The 14,238-nt window shown below is 35.0% G+C and overlaps 3 protein-coding genes across 3 annotated transcripts; 1 reads left to right on the top strand and 2 right to left on the bottom strand.

Annotated features, from left to right (window-relative positions):
* The first annotated feature begins 483 nt into the window (after nt 1–483).
* LOC106390643 (fumarylacetoacetase) lies at nt 484–4,029 on the top strand. The gene is made up of 15 exons (XM_013831151.3): nt 484–822; nt 1,257–1,335; nt 1,440–1,498; nt 1,596–1,720; nt 1,812–1,886; nt 2,083–2,158; nt 2,269–2,368; nt 2,445–2,504; nt 2,604–2,674; nt 2,751–2,813; nt 2,899–2,963; nt 3,054–3,150; nt 3,235–3,360; nt 3,497–3,572; nt 3,730–4,029. The coding sequence occupies exons 1-14, from the start codon at nt 616–618 to the stop codon at nt 3,557–3,559; spliced, it is 1,266 nt and encodes a 421-aa protein (XP_013686605.2). The 5' UTR covers nt 484–615; the 3' UTR covers nt 3,560–3,572; nt 3,730–4,029.
* On the bottom strand, nt 4,007–4,528 carry LOC106390647. Its single transcript, XM_013831156.3, has one exon. It carries the CDS (start codon nt 4,439–4,441, stop codon nt 4,103–4,105), a length of 339 nt encoding a protein of 112 aa, XP_013686610.1. The 5' UTR covers nt 4,442–4,528; the 3' UTR covers nt 4,007–4,102.
* Nucleotides 4,529–4,664: 136 nt separating this feature from the next.
* LOC106390645 (rho GDP-dissociation inhibitor 1-like) lies at nt 4,665–7,258 on the bottom strand. The gene is made up of 5 exons (XM_013831154.3): nt 6,606–7,258; nt 6,339–6,405; nt 5,741–5,965; nt 5,514–5,638; nt 4,665–5,378 (listed from the first exon to the last, which is right to left on the bottom strand). The coding sequence occupies exons 1-5, from the start codon at nt 6,789–6,791 to the stop codon at nt 5,307–5,309; spliced, it is 675 nt and encodes a 224-aa protein (XP_013686608.2). The 5' UTR covers nt 6,792–7,258; the 3' UTR covers nt 4,665–5,306.
* Nucleotides 7,259–14,238: the final 6,980 nt, after the last annotated feature.

Below are 14,238 nucleotides of genomic sequence, written 5' to 3'. Positions count from 1 at the left end.
AGATTATATGTTTTCAAATTCGAACTTTTTTTTATAATTTTTTTTTTTGAAATTTGTTTTTTCTAAATTTTTTTTTTTATAATTCGAAAATACTTTTTGAAACTATTTTTAAAATTTTTATTTTCAAATTTTTAATTTTTAATTTTTATTTTTAAAAATTTAAAATCTCAATCCCAAATCTGCTCCCCTTAGTTCTAAACCCTAAAATTTAGATTAGTTAACCTAAAGGTATAAGCGTATATTTACATTCTATATTTATGAAAAAAAGATTTTTTAGTGCTATTTTAGAGTATTTTCCTTTAAAATGTGTTGTGTCTAAATAATAGCGTTTTTTTCACAAAATCCTTTTAATTCTCAAATCAAATTGTTTTTTTTTTTGTTGACAAAAAAAAAATTGATTTTTTTCATAATTGAATTATCTATAGTTGTAAACCAAAATCTTTACAAATTTAAAAATGATTACGTCAACTTCTCAGTCATCATCTCAAGAACGGCAGCTTTAAAAAAAAAACTGTATACCTAACCTACCACTGCCCTTTCTTGATCTCCTCTGTATTCGAATTTGTGGTTAAGCTTCGGAAACATCGTCATACGTCATCTGTTTGTTTATCGTCCATGGCGTTGCTCAAGTCTTTCGTCGATGTTACTCCAGACTCCCACTTCCCTATCCAGAACCTCCCTTATGGCGTCTTCAAGCCGGATTCGAACTCCACTCCCCGTCCTGCCGTCGCTATCGGCGATTCCGTCCTGGACCTCTCAGCGATCTCCGAAGCTGGGCTTTTCGATGGTCCGATCCTCAACGGCTCCGATTGCTTCCTTCAGGTTCGTTTTTTTCCCCCCGAAGTTTCCTATTAACTCGGATTACTATCTAGTCTCCTTGGAACTTAGCTCAAGTTACGTTATCAGAATCTGATCTTTTCTCAAAGTTAGTTGGTTACTAGCTCTTGATTGCGATCTGTAAATCACACTAAGTTACTTGCAAGACTAGTTATGTAACTGTAAGGGTAGTGTTATTCCTTGGGATGTTCCCAGAATTACATAAGGTTGTGTGTTTTATGTGCTCTGTTTACAGCCTAATCTGAATCTTGATCTGATCTTGCTATATGCCTAAGTTGGTTACTAGCTCTGGATTTACTTACAAGACTAGTTCTGTTCTCTAGGGGTTATGTTATTCTTTGGGATGTTCTCAGAAGAACATAAAGTTTTGTTTGCTTTGTTGTTAATGTTTTTGTTTCTGTGCTCTGTTTTTTTGTCAGCCTAGTCTGAATAAGTTCTTAGCCATGGGACGGCCTGCGTGGAAGGAAGCGCGTTCGACGCTTCAAAGACTCTTGTCATGTATGTTTGGTTTAGTCCTATTGTTTGGTTTATTCCTATTGATTCATTTGAATTGTGGGGATATTGGTTATTTGATTTTAAGATTTTGTTGTTATTTGATGCAGCTACTGAACCTAGCCTACGAGATAATGATGTTTTGAGGAGGAAGTCATTCTATGAGATGGTTAGTAGTGTGAATGATTATTTCTGAAACATGCGCGAGATGTTGTTTGAAGATCTTTTACTAACGTTTTCATCGTTTGTGTGGTGCGAATCTGCAGAGTAAAGTGGAAATGGTTGTTCCTATGGTGATTGGGGACTACACAGACTTCTTTGCATCCATGCATCACGCCAAGAACTGCGGTCTTATGTTTCGTGGGCCTCAAAATGCTATTAACCCAAACTGGTATGGTTGATGTTACGTTTGAGCTGAGGTGTTTCTTGGTGAATTTGTTAATCTGTAACCCACATGATATTACCATGTTTTTTTTTCCCAGGTTTCGTCTTCCCATTGCATATCATGGACGGGCATCATCTATTGTCATCTCTGGGACTGACATTATTCGACCAAGGTTAGGTTGTTAAGAATTCACATGTCATGTTTGAAGTCATGCAGGTCTCTTATGCTTTGGCCAAAAATAAGTAGTTTTTTTTGATTTTTATAAAAAATATTCTTACTTTGAACCAGAACTGGAGGATACTGAGCTTCCAAATTAATAATGAAATGCTACTTCCAGCTTAACCTTTGCTTGTTATGCTTTCTTCCAGAGGTCAGGGCCATCCACAAGGAGACTCTGAACCGTATTTTGGTCCTTCAAAGAAACTTGATTTTGAGCTTGAAATGGTAATCATCCGATGCCTCAACTGATGCTTATTTGGTGTGAGTAAGCATAACACTGTTGACAAATCCGCAACTAACTTAAACCTTTTTTTTTTTTGCAATGTGGTATTCAGGCCGCTGTGGTTGGTCCAGGAAATGAATTGGGAAAGCCTATTGACGTGAACAACGCAGCTGACCATATATTTGGCCTTGTACTGATGAATGACTGGAGTGGTACTTTTCTTAAAAGTTCTCTTTATCCTGATTGTGTCTGTGTGACAGGTTTAATGAAATGTTTGTTGTTTTATAGCTAGGGATATTCAAGCGTGGGAGTACGTGCCTCTTGGGCCTTTCCTGGGGAAGAGTTTCGGTGAGGAATCAGTTTCAAGTTTGATCTTTTGATTTCATCTACTCTAGTTGGAGTATGTGTGCAAAGAACTTGAATGAATGTTGTTTCGTTGTGTCCTAGGGACTACGGTATCCCCTTGGATTGTTACCTTAGATGCGCTTGAACCTTTCAGTTGTCAAGCTCCCAAGCAGGTTGGTACTTAGCGTCACATTTTCTGTCGTGTCATGCAATCATTTGATTCTCTGATCTGACTTCTGCTTGTTGCAGGATCCACCTCCATTGCCGTATCTAACTGAGAAAGAATCTGTCAATTACGATATCTCCTTGGAGGTAGCGTTGGACTATAATCTCTACCAACTACAGCTTATGCTGGATTGAACGGAAACAAACGTCATCTTTTTTTTCCTCTTTATAGGTTCAACTCAAACCATCTGGCAAAGATGAATCTTCTGTAATAACAAAGAGCAACTTCCAAAACTTGTGAGTTCCTTTTTAATTTTATAGTCTCCATAATACCCCAAATCCTCCATATGATTAATCAGTTTTGCCTCCCAACTCTTATTGTGACAGATACTGGACCATAACGCAGCAGCTAGCGCACCATACCGTTAATGGTTGCAACTTGAGGCCTGGTGATCTCCTTGGAACCGGAACCATAAGCGGACCCGTAAACTCTTTTCTGACTAGCTTCTTCTCATGTGATACTAAAAACAATGAAGAAATGAAATTTGTTTTTTGATTATAAACGCAGGAGCCAGATTCATACGGGTGCCTACTTGAGTTAACTTGGAACGGACAGAAGCCTTTATCAATGAACGGAACAACTCAGACGTTTCTTCAAGACGGAGATCAAGTGACCTTCTCAGGTGTATGCAAGGTAGTGTTCTGTATCAGCTCATTAAACATATAGATTCTGCTTGGTTCATGTCATGTATTTTCCCACCAATTCTAGATATGATTATGAATCTATCTGATGATATTTCGGTTTACGCTTGTTAATCAAACCGTTGTAGGGAGATGGTTACAATATCGGATTTGGAACATGCATAGGGAAAATTTTACCTTCACTGCCTTGATGACGTTTCCAAGGTTATTAATGCCACCGTTGATGATTTGATCACAGTTTATTTTTATTTTTTACTTAACTAGTTTACTATATAATTTTCATAGATTCTCTATACTATAACCCTGAAATATAGAGAAAAAATGTTATTTCACTTATGTTTTCTTCTTTCTTTATTTGCAGGAAGTTGGTGGAAAGAAATATCTCATCCATATTCACATCACGATTAAGCACTTGGAGAATGAAAGATGATTAAGTAGATAACCCTATCCAATTAATAAAATAAGTCATCTCGGTATTGGTGTAATATGATATTGTTGTATCTCTTACTATTAAGAAGACAACGGAATCTAAATACATTTTTTTTTCTTGTCAAACAAATACTTTCTTTCAAAAGCGACTAATACATCGAGTGTGGATGGGTCGGTCGCTTTAACAAAAACTTTGAATTAACAATGAGTGAAAGATAATACTTGTACGTTATTTTTATTCAACATTCGAGAAAACTAAAACATTATTTGAACACTAAAAGAGAGAGCATTAAGTCGCTAATTTCCTACGCCGCACAGCTACACTTACACCTAGAAACGCAGCGTTTACACTCCAGCAGCGAGGGCTTGGCGAAGGTGTCGCAACCGCATTTGGCAGTGCATTTCCTCTGAGACACACCTCCCCAAAGGCAACGAGCCATGCATCCGAGCACCGGACCGCACTTAGGACATCCGTAATTCGTCTGCTCCACCATGCATGTCTTGCAGCTGTTTTGTGACGGCGGATGTCGACAGCCAACGCCGGAGCTGACAGCGACTGTTCTTGAAATTGGTAGGAGTGTGGAGAGGAGTAGGAGGAAGAGGAGAGAAGAGAGGAGGCTTTGAAACTTGTAGGTCTTCTTCATGTTGAAATTTAGTTTTGATTTTTGTTTCTGAGAGAGTTGAAATTTGATGTTATTGCAATCATTTATATAGAGGTTTTGTCATGATATACATAAAACATTTATGTTGATTAGGTTAGTATCTGGTCTAGTGACTTTCACAAGAGTTAACAGTGCAGTGCCCCCAATATGCATTTAAGTAAAGCATTCACTGTTCTTGAAGTGTACAATTTCCTTAAATGCTCTTTCTGGTATATTTTTATTTTTGGTCAAGTCATCTTTTTATTCCATCAATATACATATAAAACATATTACTGTAAATAAAACATTTTCCGGTAACATAGAAAAATGGTAGAAAATTATGAGTTCTGGTTAGCTTGTAGAATTTAACAAAATAATTATACGGAAAATTGAATTTAGTTATGGTCTCTGAAGGAATCCAAAGAAGTGTTCTGTAAAAGTTATTCGTTTGGATCGAAAAGCCTTATGGAATTTTCGTTATGATTTTTTTGGTTTTATTTGAAAATGAAAGTAAAAACCAAACCACAGTTTTACAGTTTAGCAAACCAAGATTTTCCAACATTTAAAAATCTGTGGTTTCTAAACGATGAAGTGTATAATTTATTTCGTCACAAACTAACATTTAAGTTTTGTTCATGCGCATGAAACAAATATTTGTATAGATAATAACGAGCTAGATTGCAAATTAGAAAATACTCTGAAAAGAGTAACGTAAAGAACCAAAAAAAATGTCTACACAAATAAATGAGGCGAAGACGGAAGAACCAATATATGAAGAAATTAAATCAAGAACAAATAGTAGACACAAAAATGAAACAATAATGAATACATAATATGTTACTCTTCTTCCAGTAACTTTTGCGATGGATCATAGCCAGTTCTTGCGAATGTCGAAGGTGTAGTTGTTCTCCAAATAGCACTTGTCATCATCGTCGACGAACTGAATGACATACACATAGTTATTTGGCAAACTAAAGATGATTTTATTAGTTTTAACTAACACCATGATACTAACTAATAGATTATGGATAAATGATGATAAGTAAATAGAAATTTAATTATATACTTTTGGTACCTTAGATTTAACAGAATAGGAACCTCTAACAAGCATACCAGACGGTGTTGATTCTTCAAACATGACATGGGTATACGGTTCGGCCTGTGGACTAAACGTTCCTAACATCTCCTTTCTACCATACACTGTTCTCAACAAATGAGTAAGAAAAATAAGTTAGAGAAACAGCTTCAAAACTCATTGACATAATGGTACACGAGTGCGCTAAAAGCAAAAGAAAAATGTACCCTTGATTCCAGTCTTCCAAACACTATTCCTGTATCGGAGACCGGACACAATGTTGTTGGTCACACGGAAAGTAAATACGAGAGTGTACTTAGAGCCTTCTTTGAGGGTAAACCATGGTCCTTTGGATGTCGGTTTTCCGTCTTCAGGGACCGTCAATACCATGTCTTCTCTATCAGGTGACCTAATTGTTAAGTTCAATATCTTCACCACCGGATCAGGAGTCTCTGTATTTACATTTTGTTATTCTATCAAAACATTACAAATCCATATCTAAAGAATTTCTTTGAAAAACACCATTTAATGTGAGGTAGTTACTGAAATGGAGCAGAACCATTAATTACACCAAATGATGACATTTTTTGCCCTTTTGCAGAAAAATATCGTATTGTTACTTGGTCTAGTCTTATGTTACGTTAATTCACTCTACAATTATTAATCGACCTTTCCCCCTAACATTGCCTATAATTTAAGTATTACGCATGAGGCAAGAGACATGGAATTTAGGACATTACAATTGTAATCAATGGAACTCCTCTAAACCGGATTTAGTTGTCATTAAACCTTAGATCTAATCGGGATTGAAAGTTGGTTAACTACCTCCAACTTCCTCAAGATCCACTTTGCCTAGAAGTTGTTCTTTCCATCTCATTAAGCTTTCATCATCCTACACATTTTTTCATGGTACAAAAAAGTGATTAGATTATAAACAAAATTCACCCATTATCATATATAGGTTAGATACATAATATTAAAAGAATAAAGACCAAGTATATATATATAAGATTAGCATTTGTGAACCAACATAGTGGCATAACCAAAGTGCTATTATAATTTTTGAAAACAGGATGAGAGATAAAAAAAAACCTTGTCTTTCTCGAACTGTTCTTTGAGAGCGATCATGGGACCAAGTTCAAGCTTCTTGTCTTCGTCTTCTTCGTCATCTTCTGTCGGACACAAAGAGCTGTGGCTGTTCTTTCTGCTTAACGTCCATTGTCCCTTTGGATCTTCTGCGGACTCTTCAGCTTTGTTATTCTCATCTTTCAAACCCATCTTGTTCTCTTTTGGTTCTACTAGAAAATCTAAATCGTTAGATTTTATGGAGATGGTTAATCAACCGAGTTTAGTGAGGAGACAACCAAATAAAAAATTGAAGAGTTTGTTTTCTCTTTGGGTCAAAAATGAGAAGAGAATAATAAGAACAAAGAGAGTTCAGAGACAGACAATAAGATGGAAACGTTTGGTATTTTGGTCTGCGGAATGTTTTTTTTTTTTTTGAAAAAAGGCTTTGGTCTGCGGAATGTTTAAATATGGAAATTCCAAGAAAAGGTCATGCGGTGATCCTAAATTAAGCTTCTAATCTTCCCGTTCACATGATTTATTATCTAAAAATAAACGGTACAATATAGCTAAGTTTGCATACGTACATGAATCTGAATATATACATGCATGCACGCAGGGCCGGACCTGGGCTAAAGCCCATAAAGCAAAAGCTTTAGGCGACAAAATCTATATATATTATAGGGGCACAAAAATCTAATGAAATCACTTTAGCTTAGTGGCTTGTGCTCTCTTCCTTCCTTTGAACAGGTAAGAGTTCGATTCCTACTTTTCTTTTATAATTATTTCTTTTTTTCTTTTGGATAATAATGGCTATTAAATTCTTGCCCCAATCAAAGATATGAACGATATGCTTGCTTTTCCTAACAAATTTAGTCTTTTTATTTTAAAATACAATGTTAAATGATATAATATATTTAAAAGACCCATTAACTAGAGAATAACGACTGTGTATACAAGAAGTGCTATAACAATTGACTTAACTAGCAGTTACTCATATTCCACATTTTATCTTCCATCGATCTAACTCTTTTTCTATTTCTTTTTTAAGTTTTTATAATTTTCTTAGGAATTTATGAAATCTGAACACATAAAATTATTAGAATTTGGATTCTAATAAACGCTTCACAAAGTGAAACTGATATTGATGTGTTAAAATAATTTTATCTTGTCTTGCCATATTATACAATTTATGTGTTTTTGTTTATATAGAATAATACAGAAAAATAAGATTAGTAATCAATAAAAAAGATTGTTAATAGAAAACAAGCTGACATGACCCACTTAGTTATTTAATTTGATCAATAATATTACAAGAAAAAAGTAAAGAGCGGTATTTTTCATGAATAACGTTTTATGGTTTTGTACTTTTTCTGAAACAAATTCAAATTTAATAATATCTTTTTATTATATATTTAAAAATGAGTAAAATGTAATTATAATTAAGGGGCATCAATTTTTCGATGCGCTTTAGGCACCATGTAAGTCCAGACCGGCACTGCATGCACGTACATATCTCCATGTCCGTATTCACGTCATGAGGTTGCTTTGATAGAAACAAAACAATGAATATCTAAATGTTGGTAAAAACTTCTTCGTATTATAACCGGAAATTTTTTGGGAAATAAATAATCAGAAAACATATACGCATGGCCAGATTAAAAAATTTGGGGTTATATATATTTTTTATTTTTTCATAATTTTTCTATTTTGATTTAGAGGTGTCTATGTAAAAAAATCTCCAAAAAAATTAGGGAACAAATCCTATATTTTATTGAGGGAACAAAGATGTGGAAACTACAAGTCTGAACAGTTTACCAATTATAAACTATCAATAAAGAGCTTGTATCTACGCGGTTCCTCTTTTCAGAGACTGCTGCTAAAGATTGTAGATTCGACTTTTTGTTAGTGTGGTGATACTATGTTTCCCCCAAACAAATTAAGGGCTTTTCTTTGATTTAAGGCATTGCATGTGATAGAGGGTAATCACTATAAGAAGTATCAGCCAAAAATAGTTATTACTATTTTTGTAAACATTTGGACAAAAAAACTATAAACCATGCAGATGGTATAAAAGTATATAAAGTGTAAAGGCTATGAAAGTTGGGCTTTCAATATAACGTTCTATAAAATCCAGAGACGAGAGTCCAATAACGTTCTATAAAATTTGGCCTTTACCACTTATCGATTTTTTTGTCATCCACCACTAAGCGATTATTGGAGAATATTTTAGATTTTTAGTCTTCTAGATAACTAGAAAACATACACGTTTTAATAACAAAACACAAATTTATGCAAAATCCAATAATATCAGGTGTGCCATGTTTTCAAACTTTTACTTTGTCCAAAAATTTGAGATTTTCTGAATCAAATACTAAACAATGTACATTTTCCTATCCAGTGTGTTAATATCTTCTCTTTTTTTTTGTAAAATCCAATTTGTTAATATTTGTTCATTCATAATTTGATATTTTCAGTCTTAGACCGGATTTGAAGGCATCGTAACCCTTTGTGGTCAGATCTAGATCAAGGACGGACACACTTAAATCATTACTTATTTGTGAGTTCGATACCCATATTGTATGTAGACTCTAGTCAGAGCATCAACATCCCAAAAACCCACATGGGGTTCTTATTATTTTTATTTTTTTTATTCTATTTGATTTAAAATAAAAAAATAAAAACAGAACCAATCGTGAATCACCACGTGTCGTAGAATCCGCAAAACAGTACAAGATACACCAAACAAACGTTTCTTATTCTGCAGCTATAGTACACGGTTTTTTTAATAATCGTGGGTCCTCCCCACATAAGAAACGCTCAGCATACTGCGATGCAGATGCTCTTAGTAGTTACCATCTCGATATCAATACCAAGTATGTTTTGAGGTTTTTCAGATTTGGGTATGGCAGAATCGGACCCTTTCCAATCGATGACACATATATCTACACCTTTCCTTAGATTAATTTTAAAAGAAATCCTTAAAAGTTCATCACCGTCATGGCCCCAAACCCCCAAGTGCCAACTATTTGGCCACAGAGATTCTCTTCTTTCGAAACCAACCCTACAATATGAATCCTTTGCCGTCAGATTAAAAGTTTCTTTCTAAATCAACGGAGTAGAATTAAACATCTAAGTGTATAATTCTGGAGACATATATCCTTCCGTTTGCTCGACTTTAGCGTTACACATGTTCAAGACATGGGACGCTTATCATAATTGGGACAGCAAAACTGAATTATTACAACCTTTTCAGATCTACATTGGAAGTATTCATCAATCACGTCGAAAAGTATATTGATTAATTTTACAGTAGATGAGCAGGGGAGGTCCCCATATAAGAGTTATTCTTATAGAATTTCATTATTTTAAATTCGATATCTTTTAAAAAAGAAAATAAAGTATTGTCAAATTGTATTATATTTTTTAAATAAAAAAGTAAAAAAATATAATAGTTACAGAATTTTTTTTTAAAATATATATATTTTTAACGTTGTCAGCAAAACACTAAACCCTAAATCATAATCCCTAAACCCTAAATCATAATCCCTAAATCCTAAATCCTAAACCTTTGGGTAAACCGTAAACCCTTGGATAAACCCTAAACTCTAAATAAAAAAAACACTAAAACCTTAAACTCTAAACCCTGAATTCTAAACCCTATACCCTTGAGTGTTTTTAGTGTTTAGTGATTTTGATTTAGAGTTTAGGATTAATCCTAAAGTTTATGGTTTATCCAAGGGTTTAAGTTTTATGATTAATGGTTTAGGGATTAGGATTTAGGGTTTAATGTTATGCTGACGCCGTTAAAAATATTTTTTGTAATTACTACTATTTTTTTTTTTAATTTTAAATACATAATATAATTTGACATATTTTGTTTTTTTTTTAAAGACATCGAATATGAAATAAAACAATCCTATTGGTTGGTGAACTTAAGTCCCCGTATAAATGTGTTTCTATTTTTAAAAAGACTATTTGTTAATAATTTCTTCTTATTAATAATCCACAACTTTAGTTTTTAAAACATATAATTTTTAATAAATAGGTAATGGGCTAGTGATTTATGGTATATCAACTATTGATTTCAAGTTACAAAAAAACTATTGTCTCGAACGCTAAAAGAGATTAAAGGCTAAAATTTTGTAGTTTACAAAGTTTATCGCATCTCTATTTTTTATATAGAAAATGTATATTTTTGAATGTCCTAACAGTTATGTTTAGATAACGATTTGGATTAACGAGTTACGACGATACTATTCATTTATTATATGTCAGTCACCATATAAAATTTTATAGAAGGGAGCTAACTATATACAGTGGTGGATGGCATGCACTCACTGTCTTAATATTGTTCTGGTAATTGATCTTTGGCCAAATGAACCGAACGAATTGATCTTTGTTATTGACTTATTCGTAAGATGTCATACATCTACTCTCTCTTTTCCCTACTGACTTCCAGTTTTGTAAACATCATCCCTTATGCATAATTGGTGCATTACTATTTAGTGCGTTTAGTTTCATTTTGAAACACAATTATACAACAAATGGGACCTGCTAATGGGTGGCCGTCCAATCCTTTTTATCAGCTTTTCTGCTGGGCATCTTTACGGATTGTGAGTACGTGGTATAGCCTGTATTTTTGTTTTGGGAAAATGTTAACCTTTTATCGGAAGAGAAACTATATTAATCACAGTTTCATATTTTAACGGAAGAGAAACTAAATTAATCACAATTTCATAAAACCAAAGCTAGATTGTACATTTTCAAAACCGAATCATAATCACTAAATTAATTAACTTAAAAATGTTAGCTAAAGCCTAAAACAAATTAATCAATAATTCATATCATCTCATGTCAAAATTATATAGTTAACACTTTTGTGGGATTATATATGTCATCAATCTCCTAAGTTTCTAAGTCAAACAGAAGATTTGAATATGCTGAGTGAAGGAAAGACTCTTGGTCCAGCAGAAGATTTTACTATAGTTAATGATATGCACATGAGGAGCACGTGAGTTGTTATTATCTTCAGCTGGATATTTTATGGGTTTCGAGTCATCGTCTTCGTCAACGGAAGCTGTTACAGAAATAGAGAGAGCGAGAGCTCGAGATGAGATCGAGAGAGTGAGAGCGCTTGGGATGGAGAGAGTGAGCTAGAGAGAGATGTGATTCTCGGTTTATCTAAGCTCAGAGCTTGATCTTCTTTCCTCAATCTTGTAACTCGGATTAGGTGTAATCGAAAGAGGAAGAAGATGAGTGAACCTCCGGTGATGTACTCTGTAATCACATTGATTATAGTGGATTGGCTGAGAGACCGTTTCTCTCCCCGGTGATATATAGCGGCTTCTCCACATCGGAGAAGTGCGGTGAACACCGGGTAAACAAAGCCTCGTGTGTTCTTTATTTATTTCTTGCTTGATTATGTGATTGACTAGATCCGGTTACGCTTAAGGTGATTATCAGATTGAGCCAAGATTATAGGATGAATCCTCAACAAGTGGTATCAGAGCCTCGGTTTAGGTGATTCAAGGATTCATCGGAAATGGATCAAGATCGGTGCTGAGGAGAATCGAAGAAGGATCGGAGGAGTTGAAGTTTCGATCGCATCATTGTTGCGAGAGTGAAGAATCAGTAGATGTTGCAAGATATGAAATGTCAAGAGCAAAGAAAGAAGATGAAGACGTTGGCTCGTGGTAGAAGACAACGTCGGAGACGGAGGAAAGGAATCTCACGGAGGAAGATGCAATCGGTTCAACTAGTTTCTGGTTTGTGAAATCAGATGGTTTCGTAAGTTAATCTCTCTCATCTCTAGAGTTATAAGCTGGTGTGAGTTGCTCTGGATCAAAGAGACTTGCAAGATATGGTGTGGCGTTCACAAGATTATGAAGAACCATAGACTGAAGTGTGAAGAATCAGATATGTGATGTTGTTCTGCAGTTCTGGAATTGGTTTTGATGCTGGCTGTTTGAGGTGGAGGATCTCAGGTTAAAATGTTAAGTCAAGATCAGACTTAAGGCTACAGAATCAAAGTCAGTTCATAGTTTCCTCAGGTTCAAGTCTTGGAGACAACATGTCTAATTTCGTCTCAGTCACAAAGCTTTGTCGTGCTGGCTGGATACTCATCTACTGCAGTGTATAATGAATGGAAGCTCTCTAAATCACAAGGGATGTATGTTATCTTTGCAAAGAATGATCAAAACTCAGGTTTGGTGTCAAACTGTTTGTTGGTCAGCTTGTTTGTGGAAGGAAGATGCAGCTGTGGTTTCAGGATGTTTGGAAGAATGAAAATTGGTGGCACTTATGAATTTCAGGTTTAAAGGACGCTTTAAAAGTGAGTTTGTATGTGTGTCAAAGGCTGTTCAGATACTGTTAAAACTTTCAAGATTCAAGTTTGAAGTTAAGTTGCAGAGAAGAATGGTTCATGATGAGTTTCTACAAGTTTTGGAACAAGACAGATTTGGTATTTTGAGGAGCTGGTTCAGGTTTTCAGAAAGTTTGAGTTGCAGGTTCAGTCACAGAGATTAAGGGTCATGTTCTGGTGAATGTAAGGTGGTAATGATCAAGGTCAGGAAAATGATCATAATGGAGCTTGTAACAACAAGGATTGTTCCTACACAAATGAATCAAGGCTGTTACATTTGATGAAATTCTTCAGTGCTAGTAAAGTGATAAAACATATGGGATTCTGTGGTATATCACTTGACGTTTTTTCACATAAACAAACGTCACGGCTTATTAGAAGAATGTGTGGAGTCATCAAGAAAGAAGCAGAAGCAGGAACATGTTATGTTTCCAGAAGAATGCGTCAAGAGAAAAGACAAGAAGTCTAAGAGCAATGTTAGTATATGCTGGATAGAGTTTCTTGTGGGATCAAAGTTGATAGCTTGGGAGAAGTATGAGTGGAAGAGACAGCTCGTGATAGAGGTTTAACTGTCTCGCTCAAGGCATTTCTGCAGAGGGTTAAAAGCGATGATTTCTTAAAAAGAAAGAAGGCTAATATAATATCAGTGATAAGGAGCCAAGGAGTATAAACAAGTTTCTGGTTTTATGGCTCAAGGAAAGGAAAGCAAGGAGTTTGTTTTGCTGGTTGTAGTTCTTTTGAACAGGGAGTCTACAAGTTCAAGTCTGTGCAGGATGTCTTAGGTCATTGGTGCTTGTGTTCTGTATTTTAAAGACACATGAGAAGTTTCAGGAGATGGAGAAATCTGAGAGAAACTTCAAAGAATAATTGTGAGGACATGTTAGTGTGTATGGGACAGCAGGATGAAAGCACAGCAGGCGGCAGTCACTCAAGGATGTAGGTTTCAGAGGCTATGAAAAGATGCTGTATGCCAAGATATAAAGGCAAGAAGCATGGCGTTACTGATAGTAAAATCAATGGACTAAAATCAGTTTGAGAGAATCTGGTTTCGGGTTTATCTGCTACAGGTTCTGATGGGTTAAATTCAGAAAGGTCTCACAGAGTTTAAAGTGTTCTGTGAAGATGTTTTGTTGGCAGAGACTATAACAGGTTGGAGCACAGTCAGTTTTGTGGTACAATATCAGATTGGGAAGCTTGGAAGAAGCTTACAACACTTGCTGGTTCTGGTACTAGTGACTAAAGTTGAATGGCTGCATAATGAAGATATTTTTTGATAAGGTCTGGAATATTTTTCAG

Source organism: Brassica napus, chromosome C5 (assembly GCF_020379485.1).
Source record: "Brassica napus cultivar Da-Ae chromosome C5, Da-Ae, whole genome shotgun sequence".
Classification (NCBI taxonomy): domain Eukaryota; kingdom Viridiplantae; phylum Streptophyta; class Magnoliopsida; order Brassicales; family Brassicaceae; genus Brassica; species Brassica napus.
The sequence above is the reverse complement of the archived record's forward strand: the minus strand, read 5'-3'. Positions and strand labels throughout refer to the sequence as shown.